Below are 22,840 nucleotides of genomic sequence, written 5' to 3'. Positions count from 1 at the left end.
GCTAGAACGCTTCGGATTAGCGCCAACTCCACTTCGCGAAACGCCGAACCCGGTAAGGGCAGAGAAACCCTCTAAATAATTGCGAGCTCACAAAAACTGAAAAATTACTCTTGCAACCTTCGCGATCTTCGACAACTCCATCACCAGGTCGACTAATAACAGCAGCCATGGCTTCCGAGAAGGCAAACAACCCCATGCGGGAGCTGAAGATTCAGAAGCTCGTTCTGAACATCTCCGTCGGAGAGTCTGGTGACAGACTTACCCGTGCCGCCAAGGTGCTGGAGCAGCTTTCTGGTCAGACCCCCGTCTACAGTAAGTTTGCCAATTTTGGACATGGCGATGCAATTCCATCTGACTGAATTTTTCAAAGGCAAGGCTCGCTACACCGTCCGAACCTTCGGTATCCGACGTAACGAAAAGATTGCTGTCCACGTTACCGTCCGAGGCCCCAAGGTAAATTCACACATCAATATTGGAAATGGCAAAGCGCAGAGATGCTAACATCCAAAAGGCCGAGGAGATTCTTGAGCGTGGTCTCAAGGTCAAGGAGTACGAGCTCCGCAAGCGCAACTTCTCCGAGACTGGCAACTTCGGCTTCGGTATCAGCGAGCACATCGATCTCGGTATCAAGTACGACCCCTCTATCGGTATCTACGGCATGGACTTCTACTGCTGCATGACCCGACCTGGTGAGCGCGTCACCCGCCGCCGCCGAACCAAGTCCCGCATCGGTGCCAGCCACCGCATCAAGCGCGAGGAGACCGTCAAGTGGTTCAAGTCTCGCTTCGACGGCATTGTCCGATAAACGGTTGAAAAAAATGGTTGTTTGAATTTACGGATGGTCACGGCGAACATTAAGGGGAAAACTCACATGGGACATGTATTTTCTGTTGCCTTTGCTGCATCAGCTTGACTTGAAATTTTCAGTCAAGCCACGGCCTGAGAGACCGACCGGCGCTCTGCCGGCTTTCCGATATTCACTATGAATGTGACATTGCCATCAATCGTCAGATCACTGGTACTTTGTCTACTTGGCCTCTCGTCTGTTTACGTCTACGCGAGACGTTATAAACATGTCCTTCGGGGACTTTGGTGCATCACTTGTATCCTTGATGATTTCTCCTCTTTGGAGTAATGTCAATGCTCCTGACCAATGTGTGACTGTTATATTCTGAGTCATTCCTTGTGATGTTGCATGCTTACCGATTGGTAAATGGTTGTCAACGTAGTGGTGACCGGCCAGCTTGTATGTAACTTGAATAGAGCTTGATGCTTCCGATGCCAACACCGTATGATGTCAGGGTTATTTGGCCATGAGTTATCAAATTTGGGTGCGAAAAGGTCAACTCTGTGCGCCAAGAATTCACAATCGTTCCCTGTCAACTTTTTCAGGTTATCATCTCACAGCAAGCGCACAGGCAACTGCACCCTAGCGATACGACTGTGAAGGTGCTGGCTCTCATATCCCAAGATAATTCTGTTTCGTATAGAAGGGATCAAGATCACGATATTTCCCCAAGTGCAAGGGAAAAAAACACACACCTACGAAGGCAGGAGTACCATAGCATCCATGGGCGGTAAGAAACCCCAAGACCTCAATCCTCAGAGACAAAATGACTCAGGTAGGTTGAGAATAGCTTATGGCGTCTGATGATCTTTAATGGTTGGACGCTCTAATATGAGACACGGATTCTTCTCGCCCTCGGAAAGCCGTAAAGAAAGAAAACCGATCTCCATAGCTTTCATGGGTCATTTGTCCTATTGTGGATGCACCCCAGATTAACGGCATCTGATATCTTGGGGCACATAGGACCTCCGTCAACAAAAACCAGTTAATGTGGAAAATTACAAGCAACAAGGCTTCGAGGCCTCATAGATGAGTTTTAGATCGAAAATCTCCGGCGCAAGGCTACAAGATAACAAGCGTGCCCTGGTTGTCAGCTACCAGAGCTCGCCATTGATCAATTTGACGGGTAAAGTGTTGGCCTGGCGTCCATGATAGCTTTGCCAGTTGGGCCATTCACTTTGTTGCTCCGTAGCTGAGCCAGGGGAGGCAAGAAAACCTAGGACCTTAATTCTAACTGATGAAAAAGACTTAGGTAAATTAGTAAGAGCTTAGGGGGCTTTTTGACGAGTTTATTTGGCTTCCTGAGTTGAAAGTACCTAAGGTCTGAGGTTTTCTTGCTTCCCCGAGGCCGGGCCAGTGCAAGGCTCCACAACGAAAACCACCCACAGCTTGATGGATCAAAGCTCCATGAGGCATCCCCCTGGTCCTGTACGACTGACTTCAACCTTTTGCAACCGCATATCTCAGGCACTAACTTGTGTCACTTACCCGGGTAATACCGATCATTCGGCGGTACGGGAGTTGGCTGGGATGAAAGAAGTCGATTAGTAGGCACGATGAGGTTATTGGGGATTCAGAGATCAAGATCAGATCAATTGGTGACACAGAGCGAGAGATGATAGCAATTGGCCATCTCAATCTTTTCCGTTCTCTTATCGATCTCACAGATTCTGTCGAACGTCAGCTCCGTGGGCGAAATGAAGCTCCGAAATTCAAGCGGGTTGGAAAAACAGGCTAAGAAATTGTTAAGGCTGCTTCGGAATATCCAGGCAAAACCGCGCATTGAATCGTGATTGGGCCGTCGGAGCAGCTGAACCCCACTCTATCCCTCAGACAGACTCTGCTCTCCATCACCATCCTCCTCAAAAATCTCCATTTGCTCTCCTGTAAAGGCAGCACCGCACTCCCCAATCTCCCCTCCTCCCAATTGCACCCGGCTGCAATTGCTCTCCTTTCATCTCCAAACCTCCCGTATACCTCTAATATGTTCCGGAACGCCCTTCGACAGTCGACACGCGCCGTCGGCGCTGTCTCTGCTGCTGGCAGGGTCGCCGCGGTAAGTTAAAACGTGCTCTCCCGAGCCCCCGAATCGACAATGCCATCGACCAGCGCCCCCAAACATCGTGCATCCATCGACAACCCATCGAAAGAGCTCAATTGAGTAGTTGGATTATGCTTTTCAGTCTCGCATGAGCTTTTTTGAGCTATTTGGGGCCGCTGTCGCCGCTGACCAGTCGAGGACTTTTTCGGGCTTCGGCTAACTTGTTTTTCACCACCAGGTCCGAAATGCCGCACCCGCCTCCATCAACGCCGCCCGATTCTACGCCTCCGACGCCAAGGCCACTCCTACTGAGGTTTCTTCCATCCTCGAGCAGCGAATTCGTGGTGTTCAGGAGGAGTCCGGTCTCGCTGAGACTGGCCGTGTCCTCTCCGTCGGGTATGTGGATCTCCACTGGGAGCAACCGGAGCAAGGCGCAGGTGGTGCATAATGTTCTCAAACAACAACACCACACTGTCAATGGCCCTGATGCCCAGGAACGACTCAATTGAGATGCAACCGATACTAATACTCAATTTACAGTGATGGTATCGCCCGTGTTCACGGCATGGCCAACGTTCAGGCCGAGGAGCTTGTCGAGTACGTACTGATCAAAATATGGAACAGTTCCGTCATGCATCACATAGCTAACTATGTAACAGGTTCGCTTCCGGTGTCAAGGGAATGTGCATGAACCTCGAGGCCGGCCAGGTCGGTGTTGTGTTGTTCGGTTCTGATCGTCTCGTCAAGGAGGGTGAGACTGTCAAGCGTACCGGCGAGATTGTAAGCATTCTTGAATATCCTGGATAATCAGTTTGAACCTAACACATTACCAAGGTTGATGTCCCCGTCGGCCCTGAGATGCTCGGCCGTGTTGTCGACGCTCTCGGTAACCCCATCGACGGCAAGGGCCCCATCAACACCAAGGAGAAGCGCCGTGCTCAGCTCAAGGCTCCCGGTATTCTGCCCCGAAAGTCCGTTAACGAGCCCGTCCAGACTGGTCTCAAGTCCATTGACGCCATGGTTCCCATCGGCCGAGGCCAGCGTGAGTTGATCATTGGTGACCGTCAGACCGGTAAGACTGCCGTTGGTCTTGACACCATCCTCAACCAGAAGCGATGGAACGATGGCCAGGATGAGAAGAAGAAGCTCTACTGTATCTACGTCGCCGTCGGCCAGAAGCGATCCACCGTTGCTCAGCTTGTCAAGACTCTCGAGGAGAACGACGCCATGAAGTACTCCATTGTCGTTGCTGCTACCGCCTCTGAGGCCGCTCCTCTTCAGTACCTCGCTCCTTTCACTGGTGCCTCCATCGGTAAGTTTTTGGCTCCTTCCCTCCCGGGTTACAGGAACATTTTCCAGTCGAACATCCAGCATGCACGCATGCAACAGATTCACATCAACATGTTATGAATCTCCAGGTGTCTTGTTCTCTTCAGCGTCGACTTGTTTTTCTTCAATGCTTATGAAACTCCATTACTGACCTGAAATTTAGGTGAGTGGTTCCGTGATAACGGCAAGCACTCTCTCGTCATCTACGACGATCTTTCTAAGCAGGCTGTCGCTTACCGACAGATGTCTTTGCTTCTCCGACGTCCCCCTGGACGTGAGGCTTACCCCGGTGACGTTTTCTACCTGCACTCTCGTCTGCTCGAGCGTGCCGCCAAGATGAACGACAAGCTTGGTGGTGGTTCCATGACTGCCCTTCCCGTCATTGAGACCCAGGGTGGTGATGTCTCTGCCTACATTCCTACCAACGTCATTTCCATCACTGATGGTCAGATCTTCTTGGAGGCTGAGCTGTTCTACAAGGGTGTCCGACCTGCCATCAACGTCGGTCTTTCCGTCTCTCGTGTCGGTTCCGCTGCCCAGCTCAAGGCCATGAAGCAGGTCGCTGGTTCCCTGAAGCTTTTCTTGGCCCAGTACCGTGAGGTTGCTGCCTTCGCCCAGTTCGGTTCCGATCTCGATGCCGCTACCAAGCAGACCCTCAACCGTGGTGAGCGTGTAAGTTGAATACTTCTCCGCACAACAAGACAAGGACGAAACTAATCATTTCCCAGCTTACTGAGCTACTTAAGCAAAGACAATACAGCCCAATGTTTGCATGCCCGTCTTCTCAGCTGTGTTCTGATACTAATTTTTCGATAGGGCTGTTAACGAGATGGTTCCTCTCATCTTCGCTGGTGTCAACGGTCACCTCGACACCGTCCCCGTCAACAAGATTCTCCAGTGGGAGTCTGACTTCCTTGCTCACCTCAAGACCAACGAGTCTGAGCTCCTTGCCACCATTGACAAGGAGGGTGCTATCTCCAAGGACACCGAGGCCAAGCTCCGTGACGTCACCCAGTCCTTCGTCAAGAGCTTCCTCGGTTAAATATAATCAAAAGCAACTTACGCGGAGAATAACGGGGGCCTTTGGGGATGTCGCTGTCTATACCGAATATTTGTTGTCGCTTTTCTCTCTTGAGGCGGAGGGAACATGTCGAGGGGTCGCGCCTGAATGGAGCGACGGGAATGAGATGAGGGAGATTCTCCTGTAGCATCTTCACATGTAAAATAGAGCTTAAAACTCAATCAATGTCCTCTATTCTTTTTGTTCTCCAAATTTGCAAGCTAATTATGTCTACACGAGCCCTTGTACGTGGACCTGAAACCCAAATCGATGCGGAAATGAATCTCGAATCGTTATATGATAGCAAACTTTGACGCAAACTTTGACGCAACCACGTCTCGGGTTCCAGGGAGACTTGATATTTTCCTGTTGATCTATGTAAAAGTGAGTTTTCTGTTATCCCCAAACTCTTCAATCAGTCAACTCAATAGATTCTCTCCCCTGAGTCTAGTCTATCAATTATAGGGCAATAATGTCATGCAACCCAGGCAACCGTTCCGCAAGTTACCAAAACGAGTTTGCCTGAGATGCACAACATCCAAAAACATATACTTAGTCAACATTACTAACAGATACAAGATCCGTCCACCAATCCATGTATTTGATGGAGTCCGCATCGCCCCAAGCGATCTGATCATCGCTTTTGATATCATAGAAGTCGCGCTCCCATACGAAGCCTGCCAACTTTTTATAATCCATCTGATAGGACCCTGTTGCTATGAATGCCATCAGCTCGTCAATGATCGGTTCTCTCATGTGCTACACAGGAGCAGCGGTCATGTCGGTGAAAGGGTGGGTGATGATAGCCCAGCGACGATTCGCTTCATGACGGGCCCAGTGAGCCAATGTTATGGCGCCAGAATTCTCATCAACATCGCAGCCTTTATATTGTAGCAGACTTTCCATGTCGGCGATGGACAGACAAACACCAGGACAGGCAGTGTAAACTTGATTCGGGATAAGTAGCTGGGGTTGTGTATTCCCTGTTTGAGCCGCCCAATTTGATATGTGTGAAATAGAGGATGTAGTCGATGAGGGAAAGCCGAAAGAGAAGAAATGTCTTAGTAATATTGCTAGAGGATACCGTCAAGAGCAATTAGCAACTGAGAGACAATAGACCGGGAGAGTGGCGGGTATCAATGGCGGAGGAGAGGAGTTGGAGAAGAACAATAAATAAAGGAGAGGGCCAGGATCGAGGATCAGGATCACAATGCATTCCATTCATAGGAAATGAAATGAAATTTAGGTATCAGTGCTGATTCACAACACGTGACTCGCATTGTTCAATACCTTATAAACCAAACAATGTTCCACCTGATTATGCGAAAGTGAAGTCTCTCTCATTTCAACTTGCATCGGGCGCTTATGTCAATCTATCCTTCGAGCCGACGGCGAACGAGAGAATCCCGCTTAACAGCCTGAGCCTGGAGAACACTTAAAACTTCACATTGCTTCCAGTGTGGCTCGTGGCCTTGGTATTATATGTTCGCCTTGTGTCGTCTCCTCCACCGACGATGCCTTACGTATTTGAGCCATCGATCTTGAAAAGCTTGAAAGTCCCATCATGGGAACAAGTTCGTATGATGGGCGAAAGTGGACTATCCGCAGAAAGGAATCACAGTCGAAAGTCGGAAGTCAGTATTATCACAAAAACCCAGACTGGTTGGCAGTCCAATGGTATTGAATACTGTTTTACTAATTTGGTTACCAGGAGAAAATTAAAGCTAGCAAGAAAAAGTCCGATGAACGGCCTGTCTCATCTGAAACACCTGTCAAGGTAAGAGCGGTGCTTTTGGGTGTAGGATATTCGCTGATCAAATGGATCGTTTTAGGAATCGGGAGAAAAGCATGATGCACTTTCAGGCTAGAAGAGCGGCAAGCGCAGAAAGGAAGAAACGACGAATGGTGAGCGTGTAAATACTTGATCTCGTCAGAGGAATGGATTCAGAACGCAGGGCCTGGGTACCTATCATATTCACATCCCCTGACATGACTGCTTGATATCAAATCGATACAGTGGGAGAGAAGAGCACACCGACTCTGAGAGCTTCCTGTGGTCAATACATTTACTTTTATTTCCTTATCTCAGTTACTCTCCGCTATGGAAAAGGAAGAAACCAATTAATTTTTTTGAGTGCCGTGCAGTTAGCATAGCTACAAAGATGCAATCATTCATAGGACTGAGCGTTCAATATGAAAAGAACTTGTTCTCAACGCAATCACTCGCTCTAAAGCTGCTACTGACACATGATGATGTTGAGCGCAGCATATGAGAAACTCGTTTATCACTATTCTACTCCGGAAGTCATATTGATGACCAGAAAAACTTCTTTTACTATGGAATCTTAGACCTAGCACTAGAGAGGTGGTACTGTCAGTCGTCAAGAACTCCCCAGGGAAAGCTGTTCTTCTGGGGATCTTGCTTGAGCGTTATGCGCCTGACAGAAACTGTCTTGTCGCTGTTGCGTGTGCCATGAAATGCAAGAGAGTCGTAAGCAAAAACCCAAACTTCGACCAGACGTTTTACATCCATCAAATCAACGATAATCTTTTTGTACCATAAATCGACTTCGCGTCGGGTCAATTCGTGGTGAACTTGGTTTCCGTTCAGATGGAAACGAATAAGTCTAGGGCTGAAGCGCCTATGATCGAGCGAGAAGGCCAGGTGCCGAATGTATTTGACCACCGTTTGCATGTTCCTCAAGGCCTCTATCTAGATTCTCAACGTCAGCCGGGGACTCAAGTATAGTTTTGCAGTACACTTACAAGTCTGACCATGTCTTGATCATCGTCGAGATGCCCTTGGATGTCGACATTTGCTTCTCGCAAGATAAGGTAATCCATGAACACCGAGTTGTGAATCCTTACCCACAGGATCGCGCGGACTTCATCCCATGTTTTTTCGCTGACACATGCCAAAGTAGCAGGTTCAGTAAGATCAGCCCGGTCATAGTACAAATGCAATCGCCTGAGGTTCACGATTCCTCTAGCCTTCTCGACTATCTCTGAGTCTGTCCATGTATGAAGGTGGAGGGTGTGAAGTACATTCGGATCACAGTGCCTCAAAATTGTTCTGCCAGTACCGCTAGAGCCGTGGAATCTGAGTGAGTGAAGCTTTGGCCACACGAGCTGTCCGAACGCCATCTGCTTTTGGGAGTCTTCATCTTGTCCATCATTGAAATGCTCCAGATCGAGGGAAAGACTGTGAAGTCCGGTCATCTTATAGAGAGCTGCGGCAAGTCGACCCGGTAACATGTCAGACGGGCCGTTCTCAGGTTCTGGTCGATCGATGACAACTGATGCCAGCCTTTGAGAGATCTTGTTAGATATCGTAAGGTAGGAGATGGCCAAGACGTACCGAATGCCTTCTCTGGAAGTATTTATATTGTCGTCATATCGGAACGAGTTGTAAGCACGAGGGATCCCGCTCATACTCTCTTGGGTACCACCCTGTAATTTAAGCACGTTGAACTTTTATAGTAAAAGCCTCCATTCCTCCACGACAGGATCAGAAGGGTCAACATGCGGATTGCCGCACCAGCGTGAAATTTCCAGATACAGTTCCTGGGGTATTTACAGCTCATTCAGCTCATGGCTTGGAGTATCTGACATTTTGACGGCGATGGGCACCCATAGAAGCCTGGGGGAGGTGATTGACATGGCCAAATACTTCTCACTTGGGATAGGAGAGCCTCTCGCAATTTGTGAAGCCGTGAGGAGTTCCTTCAGGTCATCAACCGAGCTAGTCGCATCGTATACTGCCAATGCCGACATACACAAAGACTGTAACGAAGACGTTGGATTGATGGAGGCGCATGTGCGGTCATCCACCGACAATTGGGAAATCCTTGGACGCACGGGCACGTCTATATTTTCGATAGTGTTGGCGATGAACTGCGAGATGTTGTTCTTGATGATCTGTGCCTGTTTTTCTCTGACAGTGTCTCGGTTGTCGACAAAGAACTCAGAATACCAGTAACACTTTTTGTAATTCCCAAGTGTTTTAACCGAAGCGAGTGGTCTCAAGCTGTAAAGGCCATCCTGTCGATCGACGATAGTAAAGAATCTTCTTTTTTCAGCATTCTCTCAATAATTGCACAATAAAACCAGACGCCATCGTGTTCAGATGTGCATGTATGTTGCTGTCGAAAGATTGAACATTCATCGTACGAAAATGACTTTTCAGATATTGTTTTGAGAGGATACGATCATCATTCTCAGCTAAGCATTCGCCAACGACTAGGACAAGTTCCATGCTATTACTATGAGTTGGCAACCGAGCCATAGCAAATTTCTGTGACTCTTACATAGACGTTGTTTTGATGTCCCAATCATTCTATTGTTTAGTGAAGTCTGCTTTGGTCACCCCTGTGTCCAAAGCCGCGAAACTGACTGCGTATTTCGAGCTTAGACTCTGGTTGCTGGGTAGTTTCACTCGTATGATCTGGAACTTGGTTCGCCCTGGCTTTCCTGTGTTGTAGGCCAGTCCCGAGTCACTAAATGCCCAGTCTTGTATCTCCTCATCCATGATCGAGCCTAACCACCAAGGCACGCTGAAGTCGATCACGCGTACTTGTTGGCGTCTGGTCGATTCAGTTCAGTATCACACTGGTACCAAGTTCTGTAAATCGTCATGTACTCCGGGGCAATGGAAGGTATCGACGCCGATGGAAAATGAAATCAGAGTACTTTGTCAGAAAGAAAAAGAAGAAGATGATGAAGAACTGAGGGATGAGATTTGTAAATTGAATGCTTCTTAAAGGCCTCCTAGGCACGTGACCTGCCTTTCAGGATGCAGTGAATCACTGTCAGGCACTGGCAATCTAATATTTAATTACTAATAAATTCAATCGAAACACTTCTACTCCTTTCAACTTATCTCCTAGATACATCTATCAAATACTAAACACTGAACTCCGTCCCATACTGTTCCCATTCCCCTCAAACTGCCGCCTGGGTGTGCACACCTTGCACCACCTTTCAGAAGTCTTATCCCAACAAAACGTCTCCTCGCGGGTCAGTCGTTGATATGAATCAAAAGACCAGCAACAAGCCTACTACGGCCAAGAAACCAGATCAGAATTCCTCAGGTCAGCAGTCTAGATATATGACGGGTGCTTAAGATTCTCCAAGAATATTCTAACTTCGAGAGTTCAGTTCCTGGTTTACTGCCCGAAAACGTGGAAGAATGTCTTCGCAAATTTCTGGCAGTTATAGACGCAGAGAATTCTACCGATGAAGACAAGAAGCGTGCTCGAGAAGCATTTCTATGCAGCATCAAAACCTAGGAGAACGATGTGCAGAAGCAACAATGAAGCAAATGCCCGGATTGCCAGAAGGAATGTCAAAGAAACGCCATGAATGGTTCACGGACGTTTATAAGCTTGCCAAGCAGGAAATGTCTAAGCCTCGGGGCCAAAGGAGTTAATTCGGGAGGTTCAGAGCCTCGTATTTGAAAGAAACTAGGCTAGATGATTCAATTCAAGATATCATGGTCTTTTAGGAGTTTCTGGCGACTTGACTGTTAACTTGTGTACTTAATTGAAAAGAGGTTTAGCCAAAGCCCACTTTGATTTCTAATTTGATAACATCAATTCTAGTAATTCGTCGTCTATGGAGAGATATTCTCAAGATCAAAGAGCTTTTTGCGAATTATGTTGGATCTTGAGCCAACACGACCTTATCGCCTTGTTAGATAGGAAATATCGAAATATCGAAATAACCTACTTAAATTTCCTACATATGTCATCGAAGCTGGTGACTACATAGGAGTCGATATTATATGGGAGATCCATGGCTACATGAAATACATCCTTGCATGCTTGTTAAAATAAAGGTAATAGCATAGCAACAATACAAGAGTTATCAAACTTCGTCAAAGTTCACAAGTACAAGAGGCCAATGCGAATCTACTGTTCAATCAGAAGGCAGGATGAAAAGCATCTCAATTCGACTAGCTAACAGTGAAGAGCGAAATTTGTTATACCGGTACCAAAACTCCAAGACTTTTTCTCCACCGTCCCAGTACAGTTCTTGACCCCCCAAATCTTAACACGAGGCCGAATATTCCTGCCCGCTTTCAGGGTTTTTGGGGCGTAAATTACTTGCTGCCTTTGGTTTTCGGGCGTTTTGTATCACTAGTTGTGTGAGTACGGCTACCAAACGGGTTTCGTCCACCGTTGGCAGGCGAGGAGGACTTGGGCGTGTTGGCAGCGGGAAACTTTCGCCCCTTTCGAGTAAGAGTCTCTGGGGTGGCCTTGCGTTTAAGCGATAACCGTCCTCCAATGAGTGCACTGCTAGGGCCAGGTTCAGGAGTCCCGAGTGCCGAGGAAGCGGCACTCTTAGAGAGATTTCCGTCACCAGCTGTATCAGCAGGAAGATCCTGAGACCCAGAAGCAGATCCTGTCGCCTTGTCCTGGCTGGATAGAATGTCAGGTGGCTTAGGCACATTGACAAATGGGTCCCCAGCGGTTTTGGTGGCCTCACCGCTGGCAACTGGACTCACACCAGCTGGTAATTGCTGGAGTTTGGAAGATTCCAAGCTTTTGATCTGCCCCATGCAGGTTGTCAACACAGAATTCAGCCTTGATACCTCATCCTGATGTTTTTTCTGAAGCTCCTGTTGTCCATCAGTGAGTGTCTGGAGCTTATCCACCTTCGCTGTCAAGCCAACATTCGTAGGTTGAAGTTGTTCCATTTCCTTGGCTTGCTTCTCTGACTTTTCTTCAAGGCGACGGTAGTTATCCCTAAGCACCTCCAGGTCATCTTTTTGAGTTTTGCCTTCTTTCTCGAGGTTTTCAACTTTGGATTGCAGCTGCTTGAATTCGTCATGTCGCTGTTCAGTCTGCTTTTGTTGATTCTCAATTTCTAACTTCAGACTCGACAGGGAATTATCGTTCTTGACGGAGGTATATTCGTCCTTGATTGAGGAGTTATCTTCAGAGAGATCATCTTCATCATCTTCTTGCATGGAGCCATCGCCTCCTTCAATAGAATTTTGGGCTCCAGGAAGAGGTTCCAGGATGTCCAGACATTTGGCGAATCCCAATACAGAGGCAGCATGACTCAGGACTGGGTTCCATCCATGGAGGGGACTGCAAAATCGGTCGACAATCCAATCCGCTCTGTCAGGTAATGCCTGGTCCCAGTGTACTCGCCCTCCATCAACGTCAACATATCGGTCGCCATAGAAGGCACGCACAGCCGTAAGTGCTTTCCTCATGGTCTGGGTAGTCATGGGATGCTTCATTCCTTTGAGATTTGGATTGGCTGCAGCAACTGAAAAGTATTCTCGAATCTTGGCGCGTAGCTCAACCCATAAGTCATAGCCTGGTTCACCTCTCAGTATAGTGGACACTCCTGGGACGAAACTCTCTGGATCATGTGCCTCGTTTCTACAGTAAAACTCAGCATCCAAAGCGTGAAGGGCGTCTTCCAAGGACCAGTCGTCTGTGCGGAGAATGGCTGTGGTGCCACGACGTTGCTGTTGACCTGACATGTTGATTTGCGTGTCGGTTGCACGACCTTTGCTGTGAACTTTTCCGCTGATGATAGAGTCGGAGACGGACAATTCTGCCTTGCTTTCGGAGTTGGAGCTTTCGTAGGGAGTGTCACTATCTGGGTCGATGGGACTCCGAATGCCGTCTCTGGCTTTCTTGTCTGACTCTCCTGCCCGCTGGAGTGCCGCGCGTTTTCGCGCGTTTTCGATTTTCTTTACTTCCGATAGAAGCTGATGAAAGCTTAATCCGAAGTATTCCTGGACTATTGTCTTATCCTCCGCGGACCACCCGGCTATCTGGACAAGTGTCGGAAGCTTGACGTGTGAGGCTTGACTTTTGAGGGACATACGCTTCTTGTACCGAATGGACTTTTGAGTTCTGCTAGGATCATGTCAGTGGAGGATATACTTACATGGAAAAAGATGATGTTATATCTCACCGGAAGCTCTATCGCGTGTGTAGTCGGCTATGGAAAGTGAGGATCGAAAGCTTTGGCCGGATTATTCGTCAAAGGTTCAAGTTTGGAGGAGAAGAGGAGATAGCGATACCGATTAGTGGTATTCTGTCGATTACCGAGAGCCGCGTTGCTCTCTGGCAGTGTAGGGCAGCTGCCAACTTCGAACCAGAGATAATAAAAGGAAAAGAAAGTTGAAAGCTGGGATGGCCGTGAAAGGGGTTTGTATATCCCGGCAGGCCGAATTCTGACTGCCTGAAAACTCAGGAAGAGAAATTAGAAAAGAAGAAGAGGAAGAGGACGAGCAAATCATGAAGTAGTTTTATATGTAATGATCCGAATAACTGATATGATGCGGGATCAAGCCAAGAGCTTTTTGAAAGTTCGAAAACGGGTGGTGAAGATTGGGCGACCCTAGAGAAAACAGAAAACTCATGAATAGGCACATCTATACTTCAGTATCTGAAGTAAAATTATCTAGATATATAATAGAACTTAACAGCTAAAATACCTCATTATCTTTCTGATATAATCATAGTATATCTAATGTGCCAGAGCCTCCTTATGCTTGGTAGGTTTACTACTTGTGATCTAGGTTCAGGATGCATGTTCTCATTGAAACCCTGTACTAAGACCTTTCATAGCATATAATCAAGCTTATAACTACAATTTCATATCTATATAGGTAGAACATTTAACATATGACTATAGTTTTTGGTATATTCAAAGGCTGACGAAGGGCTGCGGGTTTTTGTTTTTCTTTTGCTGTTGGGGCTTGATGGAAGATAGACTTGCCACCTAACCTTCACCAACCGTTCCCGAAGCAATGTTCCATTCACTCCATCTTGACTAAAGTCAATGGAGGCGCTCTGTCCCCTAGCTTTCACATGTCCTGCTGCCTAGCGAGAAATCGCACGAGCTCCGTCCAGATGTTCAGAAAGGGCTTGGTTTGCCCCAGCCGCACCGTCGTCAATCCGCCATTAGACGCCAAGCTTTTCGGCAGTCATTTCTCGAAATTCCTGAACCTCCAAAAGGTTGATGGCTTCATCCCGCCTCATGTCGATGATTCGGATCATGAGCTCAGCTACAACCTCTGCAGCGGTCTCGTCATTTCGGAGAGAGTTCCACTCGGCGGGAGTGATGGTAGCCTGATCAGCTATTGCGACTTCATAGTCAATTAGCTTTCTTCGATGATCTCATAGGCGTCGACAATGACCGCTGGTAATGAATTGTCAAGCTTGATGATTACTTCACACCATGCATCAGGTCGGCGGTAAGAAGCCTTAGGATCTCTATCCTAAATGGCAAAAGAATTTAGGTAAGTTTAGGATAACTTGGTGGGCCTTTAGACTTGTTATTTCTAAGTTGTACTAAACTTACCTAAGTCTTTATGTCGTTTAGAGGTTCTTTGGTGCCAATGCTGAGGCATATGGAACTGGCTGTGGCTGATCAAGTTCGAAACGAGCTTTTGCAGCTCGTGCAGCTTGCTGGATCGTGTTTTTGATCAAAGGGGCTTGCTTCTTGGGATTGTTGGCCGAATGAACGACGAATTCCGAGTAAACTACTATTCTTCTGGAGATTCGATAGAGGTGATATTTTGAAAAGACCGTCCCTCCCATCTTTGAGGATAAAAAAGTCTGGTTTGAGCCTTGTCGACATATGGGAGCCAGAACGCGACTAATGCAGTCGGCCTCTGTGTGACATTATTGTCTTGTCGTATGCTGAACTCAGTGACACTTGGTGCGACTGGCCTCTTCGAATGGTGGCAATTAATGTAATAATTGACAACATTCTAATGCACTCGCCAACGACGAGGATAAGCTCGGCACTGTAGAGAAAATTAGTAACAAAAGCGGCTTGAAATCAGGATGACAGCACCGACATTGGCACATTCTGTGTGTCGAACTTCCCAGGGGTGAATTCTTCCTCAGTTGTATTGTAGTCTAAATTCTTGAACGAATCCTTGGAATCACTTGTGGTAATGCGAGTGTCTGATCGGATCCTGATGACTTGATGCTTTATTCTCGTTCAAGGTGCTCAGGGTCATGTGCAATCCCGAGGCAGTAGATACCCAGTCATCGTTGTGAAGTGCCATGTTTTGAATGGCTTTGTCGTGCACGAAATGAGGTCGATCGATGCTTATCCAAGCATCGGAGCTTGAGAATGTACGGTGAAAGAGATATAATTCGAACTTGCTTGATATGCGAAAGAAGAGAGAAGGGTAGTTGAAAGAAGAAGAACAAGGAATGTCAGGAGAGGGGAGAAGAGGATTGAACACCGGGAAAATCGGCAGAGTGGAAAGATTCTTCTTGAGTACCCGTAGCCTGAGGCAGGATGAATCAATCCCCTGGAGGTGGCTGTCATGGTGAATTACCGCCAGGGTGTGACTGCAAGCACCTCGTTCGTAAATCTCTCTCTTCACGAGAGATTCAATCTTAAACTCTGATCACCTTTTTCACCTTTTCACATCCACGAGCGGCTAACTTGTCGCTCTCTACCACCAAGAGAGCCATATTTTCTTGTCAACCTACTAGATTTTCGATATCAGAGTCCGTCCATAATTCCGAATACCATTACCATGTCAAGTCTTCCCTCCTCAATCCCCAGAGCTCTGAAAACACCATCTCAGCTATACCACGAGCTCATGTTGTGGCCTCATCGTTCGTAGGGTTATTGTTACCACCGCTCTAAACAATTCAAGTCTTCTCGCGGTAAATCATATCGATGTTTGTCATGGGGGATCGTTTCGGTCTTGGCCGGAATGTTCTTTTGCCATACATCAGAAATGGCATTGACTTCCGCATTTTCCAGGAGCCAAGGCGCAACTTGTTTCGACACCCGTTTGATGTTGCGCCGTTCTCTTCGAGCTTCCGCTAGTTGTGATTCTCTCGCTCGCTCTTTGCTTCGGCGTTTCTTTGGCACCCCCTTTCTTGTTTCACCTCGAATAAGAACCTTCCTGGGTGGATTATAATTGCAACCTCCTTATATCTGAACGATGCCTTTTTTTCATCCGTCGAATCTTGCGGGAGGTCTCCTTGAAGTTCGAGTAGCTTGCTTCTAGTTGAGACGACGCCCCTTACTTTGAGTTGAGAGTCATAATACCTTAGTTGAGAAGATGCTACCAGTCTGCAAGAATAACAGACGAGATAGAAGAGAACCGGCAACGCATAACGCCTAGAATAGGTAGCTGCATTCTAGGTAGGAAGAAAGCTTATGGCTTTGGGCCAAAAAGCCAAAAAGAACGAGCCTGAAAACCTACTAAGTTTCCCTAAATTTACCTAAGTCTTTTTGTCTTTTAGGATAAAGGTCCTACCCAAGTCTTGTTGCCTCTGCTAATAATGGTGCTTCTCTAAAATCTCAAGCTCTTCCTCGTCAATGTCCTTGATAGAGTTCTCGGGATTTCGGCCTTCTCTTGGTTGGCCCCGGGATAATCAAAACGGTCGAATGAAGCCAACTGGATACCTATGTCTTGTAGATAGTCTAATTCAATCCTCTAACAAACTTAGGACCCGTCAATTATTTGGTCTTTGCCTGGGCTTGTTTTTATTGAACGATGCACCTGGAGTTTAAAGCTCATAAAAGTGACATCATAAGTTGTAACACCAAGCTGGCAATACCTCATCGATTCCGATCGATTGGAATCCGGTCAAATAAAATCTAACCGACTGTCTTGCGATTCTTTCTTAAAAGCTGCGTCATTCACATATTTTTCTTTTTCTATCAATCAGCGGGACCTTCTGCGTAAAACTGATCTGATCTGATCAACACCCCGCGACTCACAGATACATCTCAATTCCCTGCAGCGTCTCAGCCTCAACTTTCATCCTCTCATCACATAAGTCTCTTGCGATGTCGCCTCAAGAATCTGGCCTAAAAATGTCTTCTGCTACAAAAGAGGTCCTTTCCAAGGTGCGGCGTATGATTCCGCCAATGCTAGAGAAGTTTCACAAGGGTTTGTTGCCAAAAGCACTGATTCTGCAGGATTGAAGACTGACGCAAGAACAGGCCAGCTGGGCAGAGTCGCCGTCATCGGTGGTAGTGAAAATTACACAGGCGCACCCTACTTCTCGGCCATGGCGAGCGCAAGGCTGGGCTCTGATCTGGTAATTCTCGTACTTTTCTCAATGATGTATCCTGGCTAACCATGGCTCTCGTATGTAGTCGCATGTCATTTGCACGCCGGCTGCCGCGACTGTCATCAAGTCATACTCGCCAAACCTCATGGTCCATCCGCTGATGCGACAGAGTGAAAACGCCAAAAAAGAACAGGAGCCTGCGGCTTGGAATGCTTCCAAGGACCCCGAGTCCAATGCTGACCACATTGCGGCACAAATCAAAGACCTATTGCCTCGCCTCCATGTCCTCGTCATCGGGCCTGGTCTGGGTCGTGATCCCCTGATGCATGCCACTGTCGCCCGCGTTATCCGCGCTGCTCGCGAGCAAGAGCTCCCCATTGTATTGGATGCTGATGCTCTGGCGATCGTACACACGCAACCCGAGCTGGTGAGCGGTTACGACGGTGCTGTACTGACACCCAACGTTGTCGAGTTTGGCAAACTGTGCGACGCACTCAAAGTCAAGGTCGACGACAATGCGCCTGAGACCGCTCGCGTTGAGGCTCTGGCCAAGACTCTTAAGGGTGTGACGGTGGTTCAGAAGGGTGCCAAGGATTACATCTCCAACGGCGAAACGACACTGACTGTGGACCTTGAAGGTGGTAAGAAGAGGAGTGGTGGACAGGGAGATACTCTGACTGGTTCAATTGCCACATTTCTGGGATGGAGAAGAGCCTACCTAGACCGTCTGTGGGATGTCGGCAAGGATCCCATCGGCGAGCATGAGTTGGTTGGACTTGCAGCCTTCGGTGGCTCTGCTATCACAAGAGTATGTCTTTTGCCCCTTCTCCGACTCAAAGGCACAGATCACCACCTCTGGCTGCCATTCTCTCTTAAGCTTCCCGCCAAGAGGACGAACCCCTGAGTTCTATGGTCCCAAAGCATCATACTGATTGTCTCCTAGGAATGTTCTCGTCTAGCCTTTTCCAAGAAAGGACGCAGTCTACAGGCAAGCGACTTGACTGACGAAGTTCACATCTCATTTCTCAACATCTTTGGTGAGGACGATGAGGTAGATGAATCCAAGTTGTAATTATAATTACGGCTCTTTTATATAGATGACCCAGCTACGAATGTATGACGTAAGTTATCTGATAGCCTTATAAGTGTATACCGTTGTCCGTGAGTTGATGTTGGATATTTGCCGTGACATTCCACTGCAAGCAACAGTGCCAACCTGGCGCAAGGAATAAGCTCAGATAAGAACACAAGGAACACCGCAGCGTAGCAACAATCGCAGGAACCCATTTAAGGCTGGCCTCATTCAGCCTTCATTTACGAATATGTACCGGAACATGGTGCTCATCAACCGACTCAATCAGGCAACGATATTTGCAGCCTATGTATGTGATTTTTAGCCATTGCTCCGCATTAATCCTGGCTGTAGAACATATGCTTCTATGATATTGGTAAGTCCCCAGGATGGAATAAATAAGAACTTCAGTATTCTCTCATCTAAACACTAAAAGACTCTCTATTACATCACATCGACAGACAAATGGTTCGGCACCATATTTCTCTAGGCGAATGACGGTTTCTGATACCACCCTCTTACTCCTGCACATACTCCAGCACAGGCTCAAGGGGGGTTAGTTTCATCGCGAACAGGCACAACCTCCACTGCCTCCATTTCTGGCGGGCCACCGATGCAATAAGTTGGCCATGAATCACGAAGTTGTGGCCAGATGTGTCCCCATTGCCACCAGTCTTCTCGTATTCAATGTTGATGTCATCGTTCTCCTTGACTTTGGTAATCCGGACATCTGTATCAGGCAGAGGATGGTGCCTCATGACAAACAAGACCTTCTTGCAGTCCAGAAACATACACCAAATATCGTCAATCACTTCTCCCATATCGGTTCCATCACCACTAGGCCAGTCAACTGCTACATTCTGAACACATGGTATGTCGCCGCTAGGGACGTTCCCTGGAGAGATATTGTACCTGTTCCAGTAAAAAATGACTAAGGAAGGCAGGAACCAAAGGCTTTTGTATACGCCGATATTTTGGCCGAACAGCTGCAAAGCTTCGGCTTGGAACAATGCCCTTGATTCGCGACACGCTTGGGCGGAAGCTGGGGCTTTATGAGAGATTGTAAAGCTCAACCATAGTATATCCAGGTCCTTTGACATGGGACCCAGTCAAAAGATTCTAGCCTTTCTGAAGGACAATCTCCAGATCATTGTTCGAAGCTCAACAGGAAGCCCATTGAACTTGTGGAATGTTGTAGTAGCGCAGTTTGTCGTATCAAACTCTTTGCTTGGTCCGCCAATCTCAGCTTTTAGACGTAGCAGTCGGCGTGCTACAAAAGTAATTCAGCATAAAATAGTGTGAAAGATAGAATGAGACAAACCATCTTGTGCTGTGAAGTTCACGCCGAATGTTCCAGACACTCTTGGGAAGAGCAACTGGAGCTTTTGGAACGGCGATATCACCGCTTTGTAGATCTTGGAACTCAGCGACGGAGTTGGTACTAAAGATGGCATTGCGTTCTGCCCTTGAAGCGGAGGGCCAAATTCAATCAAGGGCTGTCGACTAGACATCGTGTGCCAGGTGGAAATAATGCACTGGCACCCGAAGGCATACGCTGAGGTTCAAGTTGAGAAGAGGCAATGGGTTTTGTCAAAATATGAGGAGTAACACAATCTTGCCAAATGCCGAGAAGTAGAAAATGAAAAGGTGTGCGTGGGAATACTTGATTTACGTTTGGATGACAAGTTGGCAAGAACAGGTGTGCAGCAACTGCTCGGTAGCTGGCAGAAACCACCACAGGTAACTTGCACCTCTGTTTATGAAAACTGTGGGCCTTCACATGAGAGTTTTGGTAACAGAGAATAGAGAGAGATCCATACAAATAATCAGGCTATATCAGTTTTGGAAAGCTACGATCTCTTGAGCTGCCTATCCATACATGGGCAAAGTTGTTTGCTGTCCTACTGCGCTCAGAAATGAGACAATTTGAACTTTATGTAGCGCTATTTATTCCTCCGCGAAGTATCACCAGGAAGTCATATAAATCAATAAACTTCTTACAAAATGGTCAGAGAACTTATCACATATCAGGGGTGGGTTGGATATCTATGAAGAAGTTCAGTGTTCGTTTGGTTTCCTTTCCTCATATTAGTCATTTAGGGCATAAGATCAGAAAATCAGAGAATCATAAGAACCAAACGTTTAAGAGTTTCCTAAACATAAAACAGAGGCCGTGTTTTATCTTGCGCAAACAATACGCCAGTGCAGCAGGTATCCGCTCGAGGGCGAATCACAATAAGACGGGTGCTTGAGCGGCAGACGGCTGGCAGCTGTTGACGGTCCTCGCAGCCAGGCGAAAATTGTTTATGATTCATATTTCAGCGCCCTGCTTCGATCCTGTTCCGAGTTCCGTGCGACTCGGACCTCACACAAAAGTGTTATTGTGCATCCTTGGAGTGTATCTTCGCACAGTTGGTGCGCTCTTCCATGCGCTCACTTGTTTTCAGTCAACGCTCGCGAAGCATTCTATTCCATACATCCTGGATTTCTCTCTCGTTTCATTACTAACTAGTCGTCATGGAGCATGCCTCCATAGATGGGCGGCGAAGGAACAAAGTATCAGTACCGGTTCTTTATCCGTCGCGCAAGTCAGAGACAGATGCAGCACCATCCCTTCGACCAGCCTCACCTCCCAAAAGTAACCCATGGGCTCCAGCCAAAAAGCCTCTGGTCAACTCTACGGCGGGAATGTTTCCGCCTCTGCCTAAGCCTCAAGCACCATCGTCGCCAGTCAAAACACCTACTGCAAGTATGTCCAGGGCTTCCTCGCTTTCTCCAGGCAAAAAGAGATCTATAGACGATACAGTATCGGGTGCGTTTGGACCTGGATCAACGTCCCCTTCCTCCATCACTTCCTCCTCATCTCGCTATATTTTTGAGGCTGCGGCACCACGAGCGACTTCAAAGTGAGCTGATTCTTCTCTGTGTTCACCTAGTACCATCAACTGACCGCCTTTAGTCTATGGAATTGTCCTTTCGGTGCTGATGTGGTGGTACGGTCAGGGAACTTAAGCTTTCGAGTCCATCGCAATATTGTGGTACCTCAGTCGGGCTGGTTCCGCGATAACCTGCCACCACCCAATATGGTAAGTATCTTCTCTTCCGTTCAGCTTGTAGTTATGCAAACTGAGAACTTCAGGATGGGACACCAGTTGTGGTGACTGTGAGCTTCGCTCCCGAAACGGTCGCTCATTGTTTACGTTTCATCTATACCGATAGTACGTGTCGGGCTCTATCTAAATTGAAGGAGACAGGAACTGATACGTGAAACAGAAGTTGAGATTTGCGACATCGATAGCCAAAAGCCCTGGAATGCTGCGCATATTCCTTGTTGTGTCTTGGCGTATACCACTGCTGTCTACTTGCGTATGGCGAAAATGACATGCCATCTTCTTCGCGTGATCGAGAATACTTCCAGTGAACTTGGAGCTCTAATACGTAGAGACCATATCTCTCAAAAGCCGGACTGCTCCCAATGGGTCCAATTCTCATGGCACTATCAGAGGGCATTGGATATCATTGTTCGGGGACAGCCTCAGAAGCTGATGGTGCCCATGAGGCTAGCTATGGCAAGCATCCTTGATGCTGTGCTCTTCTGGGTGGTACGGCATCCTCTTTTTGCCAGCGATCTAAAAAGGCCGTGGCAAAAGATTCTGGAAAATAGTATGCATGATATTGCTGAGTATAAGCATCTGTGCCGAAGCGCCCATTTATTCAACAGTCCGTTGCCAGATGAGTTGGCATTGTTGGAGTTATTCGAACAAACGAAAGCAGAAAAGGAGCCACCAGAACCTTCAAAGTCAGTGGGGACGCAAACAGAAGACGATGGTTCTGACCAAGAATTGAAGGGCCAGAGAAGTGATTTTTCTTTCACTCATCGCGAGAGACGAGGCTCGCTGTAACTTTCGATTTATTGCTTGCTTGAGGACTTGAGAACAAGGCAACATGGTATTTTTTCTTGGAGTTCTGGCTACAATGAACTATATTGTAGACAAAAGAGTTAGAGCCATTGATAACCAGTGGCGAACATTAGCTATTTGTATCAAAAAAAAAAAAAAAAAAAAAAAAAAAAAAAAAAAAAAAAAAAAGAATAAAGGCTGGTGTTGGCAATGAGTTCCCAGGTAGAGTAAGAAACTCTTTTAGGTCGGCCCCGGGGTGTATTTCGTTCCAGGTTGACCCAGGCTATCAGCTCAGAAATCAGCTGCGCAACAAGATTCGACAATACTTTACAGCTAGTATAACTTCTCCAGACAGCCAAGGACATCAGCTTCCCATAACCAGCAAGACTATTCAGATAGAACTTACAGCTATGCGTGCATTTTATCACTACCGACACGTTAAGATATAAGAGAGCAAGTGCACTAGCAGCAACTTCTACTAGACAGAGCAGACTGCATCGTCAACCGCTTTTGCAATCCTTGTGGTGAATGGAACTCAACCCTCGGCCATCTGCGATCATACT

The 22,840-nt window shown here is 47.3% G+C and overlaps 8 protein-coding genes across 8 annotated transcripts; 4 read left to right on the top strand and 4 right to left on the bottom strand.

Annotated features, from left to right (window-relative positions):
• The first annotated feature begins 90 nt into the window (after positions 1 to 90).
• FOBCDRAFT_5548 (ribosomal protein L5 domain-containing protein) lies at positions 91 to 1,168 on the top strand. Its single transcript, XM_031182371.3, has 3 exons — positions 91 to 312; positions 371 to 453; positions 512 to 1,168. The coding sequence occupies exons 1-3, from the start codon at positions 168 to 170 to the stop codon at positions 803 to 805; spliced, it is 522 nt and encodes a 173-aa protein (XP_031043139.1). The 5' UTR covers positions 91 to 167; the 3' UTR covers positions 806 to 1,168.
• A 1,534-nt stretch (positions 1,169 to 2,702) lies between these two features.
• Positions 2,703 to 5,513, top strand: FOBCDRAFT_5536 (P-loop containing nucleoside triphosphate hydrolase protein; the record flags this gene model as incomplete). Its single annotated transcript, XM_031182370.3, has 8 exons — positions 2,703 to 2,903; positions 3,127 to 3,284; positions 3,429 to 3,485; positions 3,548 to 3,668; positions 3,723 to 4,200; positions 4,381 to 4,889; positions 4,946 to 4,983; positions 5,034 to 5,513. Coding segments are annotated over 8 exons (1,788 nt in total), but the record flags the coding sequence as incomplete, so codon positions are not given.
• Positions 5,514 to 7,628: 2,115 nt separating this feature from the next.
• On the bottom strand, positions 7,629 to 8,709 carry FOBCDRAFT_284011 (uncharacterized protein; the record flags this gene model as incomplete). Its single annotated transcript, XM_059611647.1, has 3 exons — positions 7,629 to 7,990; positions 8,044 to 8,584; positions 8,636 to 8,709. 3 exons carry the CDS (start codon positions 8,707 to 8,709, stop codon positions 7,652 to 7,654), a joined length of 954 nt encoding a protein of 317 aa, XP_059466597.1. The 3' UTR covers positions 7,629 to 7,651.
• Positions 8,710 to 11,205: 2,496 nt separating this feature from the next.
• FOBCDRAFT_212094 (uncharacterized protein) lies at positions 11,206 to 13,435 on the bottom strand. The gene has a single exon (XM_059609337.1). The coding sequence runs from the start codon at positions 13,121 to 13,123 to the stop codon at positions 11,378 to 11,380; it is 1,746 nt and encodes a 581-aa protein (XP_059463868.1). The 5' UTR covers positions 13,124 to 13,435; the 3' UTR covers positions 11,206 to 11,377.
• A 775-nt stretch (positions 13,436 to 14,210) lies between these two features.
• On the bottom strand, positions 14,211 to 14,659 carry FOBCDRAFT_267501 (uncharacterized protein; the record flags this gene model as incomplete). The annotated part of the gene is made up of 2 exons (XM_054702855.1): positions 14,211 to 14,395; positions 14,611 to 14,659. The coding sequence occupies 2 exons, from the start codon at positions 14,657 to 14,659 to the stop codon at positions 14,211 to 14,213; spliced, it is 234 nt and encodes a 77-aa protein (XP_054558830.1).
• Positions 14,660 to 16,953: 2,294 nt separating this feature from the next.
• FOBCDRAFT_212091 (NADHX dehydratase) lies at positions 16,954 to 18,435 on the top strand. Its single transcript, XM_031182364.3, has 4 exons — positions 16,954 to 17,182; positions 17,236 to 17,333; positions 17,392 to 18,114; positions 18,250 to 18,435. The coding sequence occupies exons 1-4, from the start codon at positions 17,080 to 17,082 to the stop codon at positions 18,376 to 18,378; spliced, it is 1,053 nt and encodes a 350-aa protein (XP_031043132.3). The 5' UTR covers positions 16,954 to 17,079; the 3' UTR covers positions 18,379 to 18,435.
• A 1,052-nt stretch (positions 18,436 to 19,487) lies between these two features.
• FOBCDRAFT_195196 (uncharacterized protein) lies at positions 19,488 to 19,889 on the bottom strand (the record flags this gene model as incomplete). The annotated part of the gene is made up of 2 exons (XM_059608809.1): positions 19,488 to 19,648; positions 19,700 to 19,889. The coding sequence occupies 2 exons, from the start codon at positions 19,887 to 19,889 to the stop codon at positions 19,488 to 19,490; spliced, it is 351 nt and encodes a 116-aa protein (XP_059463867.1).
• Positions 19,890 to 20,895: 1,006 nt separating this feature from the next.
• FOBCDRAFT_314240 (uncharacterized protein) lies at positions 20,896 to 22,395 on the top strand (the record flags this gene model as incomplete). The annotated part of the gene is made up of 4 exons (XM_031182362.3): positions 20,896 to 21,284; positions 21,338 to 21,464; positions 21,518 to 21,596; positions 21,652 to 22,395. The coding sequence occupies 4 exons, from the start codon at positions 20,896 to 20,898 to the stop codon at positions 22,278 to 22,280; spliced, it is 1,224 nt and encodes a 407-aa protein (XP_031043130.2). The 3' UTR covers positions 22,281 to 22,395.
• Between the last annotated feature and the right edge of the window lie 445 nt (positions 22,396 to 22,840).

This window comes from Fusarium oxysporum, chromosome I, assembly GCF_013085055.1.
Source record: "Fusarium oxysporum Fo47 chromosome I, complete sequence".
Lineage (NCBI taxonomy): Eukaryota > Fungi > Ascomycota > Sordariomycetes > Hypocreales > Nectriaceae > Fusarium > Fusarium oxysporum.
The sequence above is the reverse complement of the archived record's forward strand: the minus strand, read 5'-3'. Positions and strand labels throughout refer to the sequence as shown.

Excerpts from the sequence above, each read along its gene's own strand:
- FOBCDRAFT_5548 (XM_031182371.3), top strand. The coding sequence starts at position 168 with ATGGCTTCCGAGAAGGCAAACAACCCCATGCGGGAGCTGAAGATTCAG. Across the intron at positions 313-370 it reads TGGTCAGACCCCCGTCTACA|GCAAGGCTCGCTACACCGTC; the intron begins GTAAGTTTGCCA and ends AATTTTTCAAAG. Across the intron at positions 454-511 it reads TTACCGTCCGAGGCCCCAAG|GCCGAGGAGATTCTTGAGCG; the intron begins GTAAATTCACAC and ends AACATCCAAAAG.
- FOBCDRAFT_212094 (XM_059609337.1), bottom strand. The coding sequence starts at position 13,123 with ATGTCCCTCAAAAGTCAAGCCTCACACGTCAAGCTTCCGACACTTGTC.
- FOBCDRAFT_212091 (XM_031182364.3), top strand. The coding sequence starts at position 17,080 with ATGTCGCCTCAAGAATCTGGCCTAAAAATGTCTTCTGCTACAAAAGAG. Across the intron at positions 17,334-17,391 it reads CAAGGCTGGGCTCTGATCTG|TCGCATGTCATTTGCACGCC; the intron begins GTAATTCTCGTA and ends TCTCGTATGTAG. Across the intron at positions 18,115-18,249 it reads GTGGCTCTGCTATCACAAGA|GAATGTTCTCGTCTAGCCTT; the intron begins GTATGTCTTTTG and ends ATTGTCTCCTAG.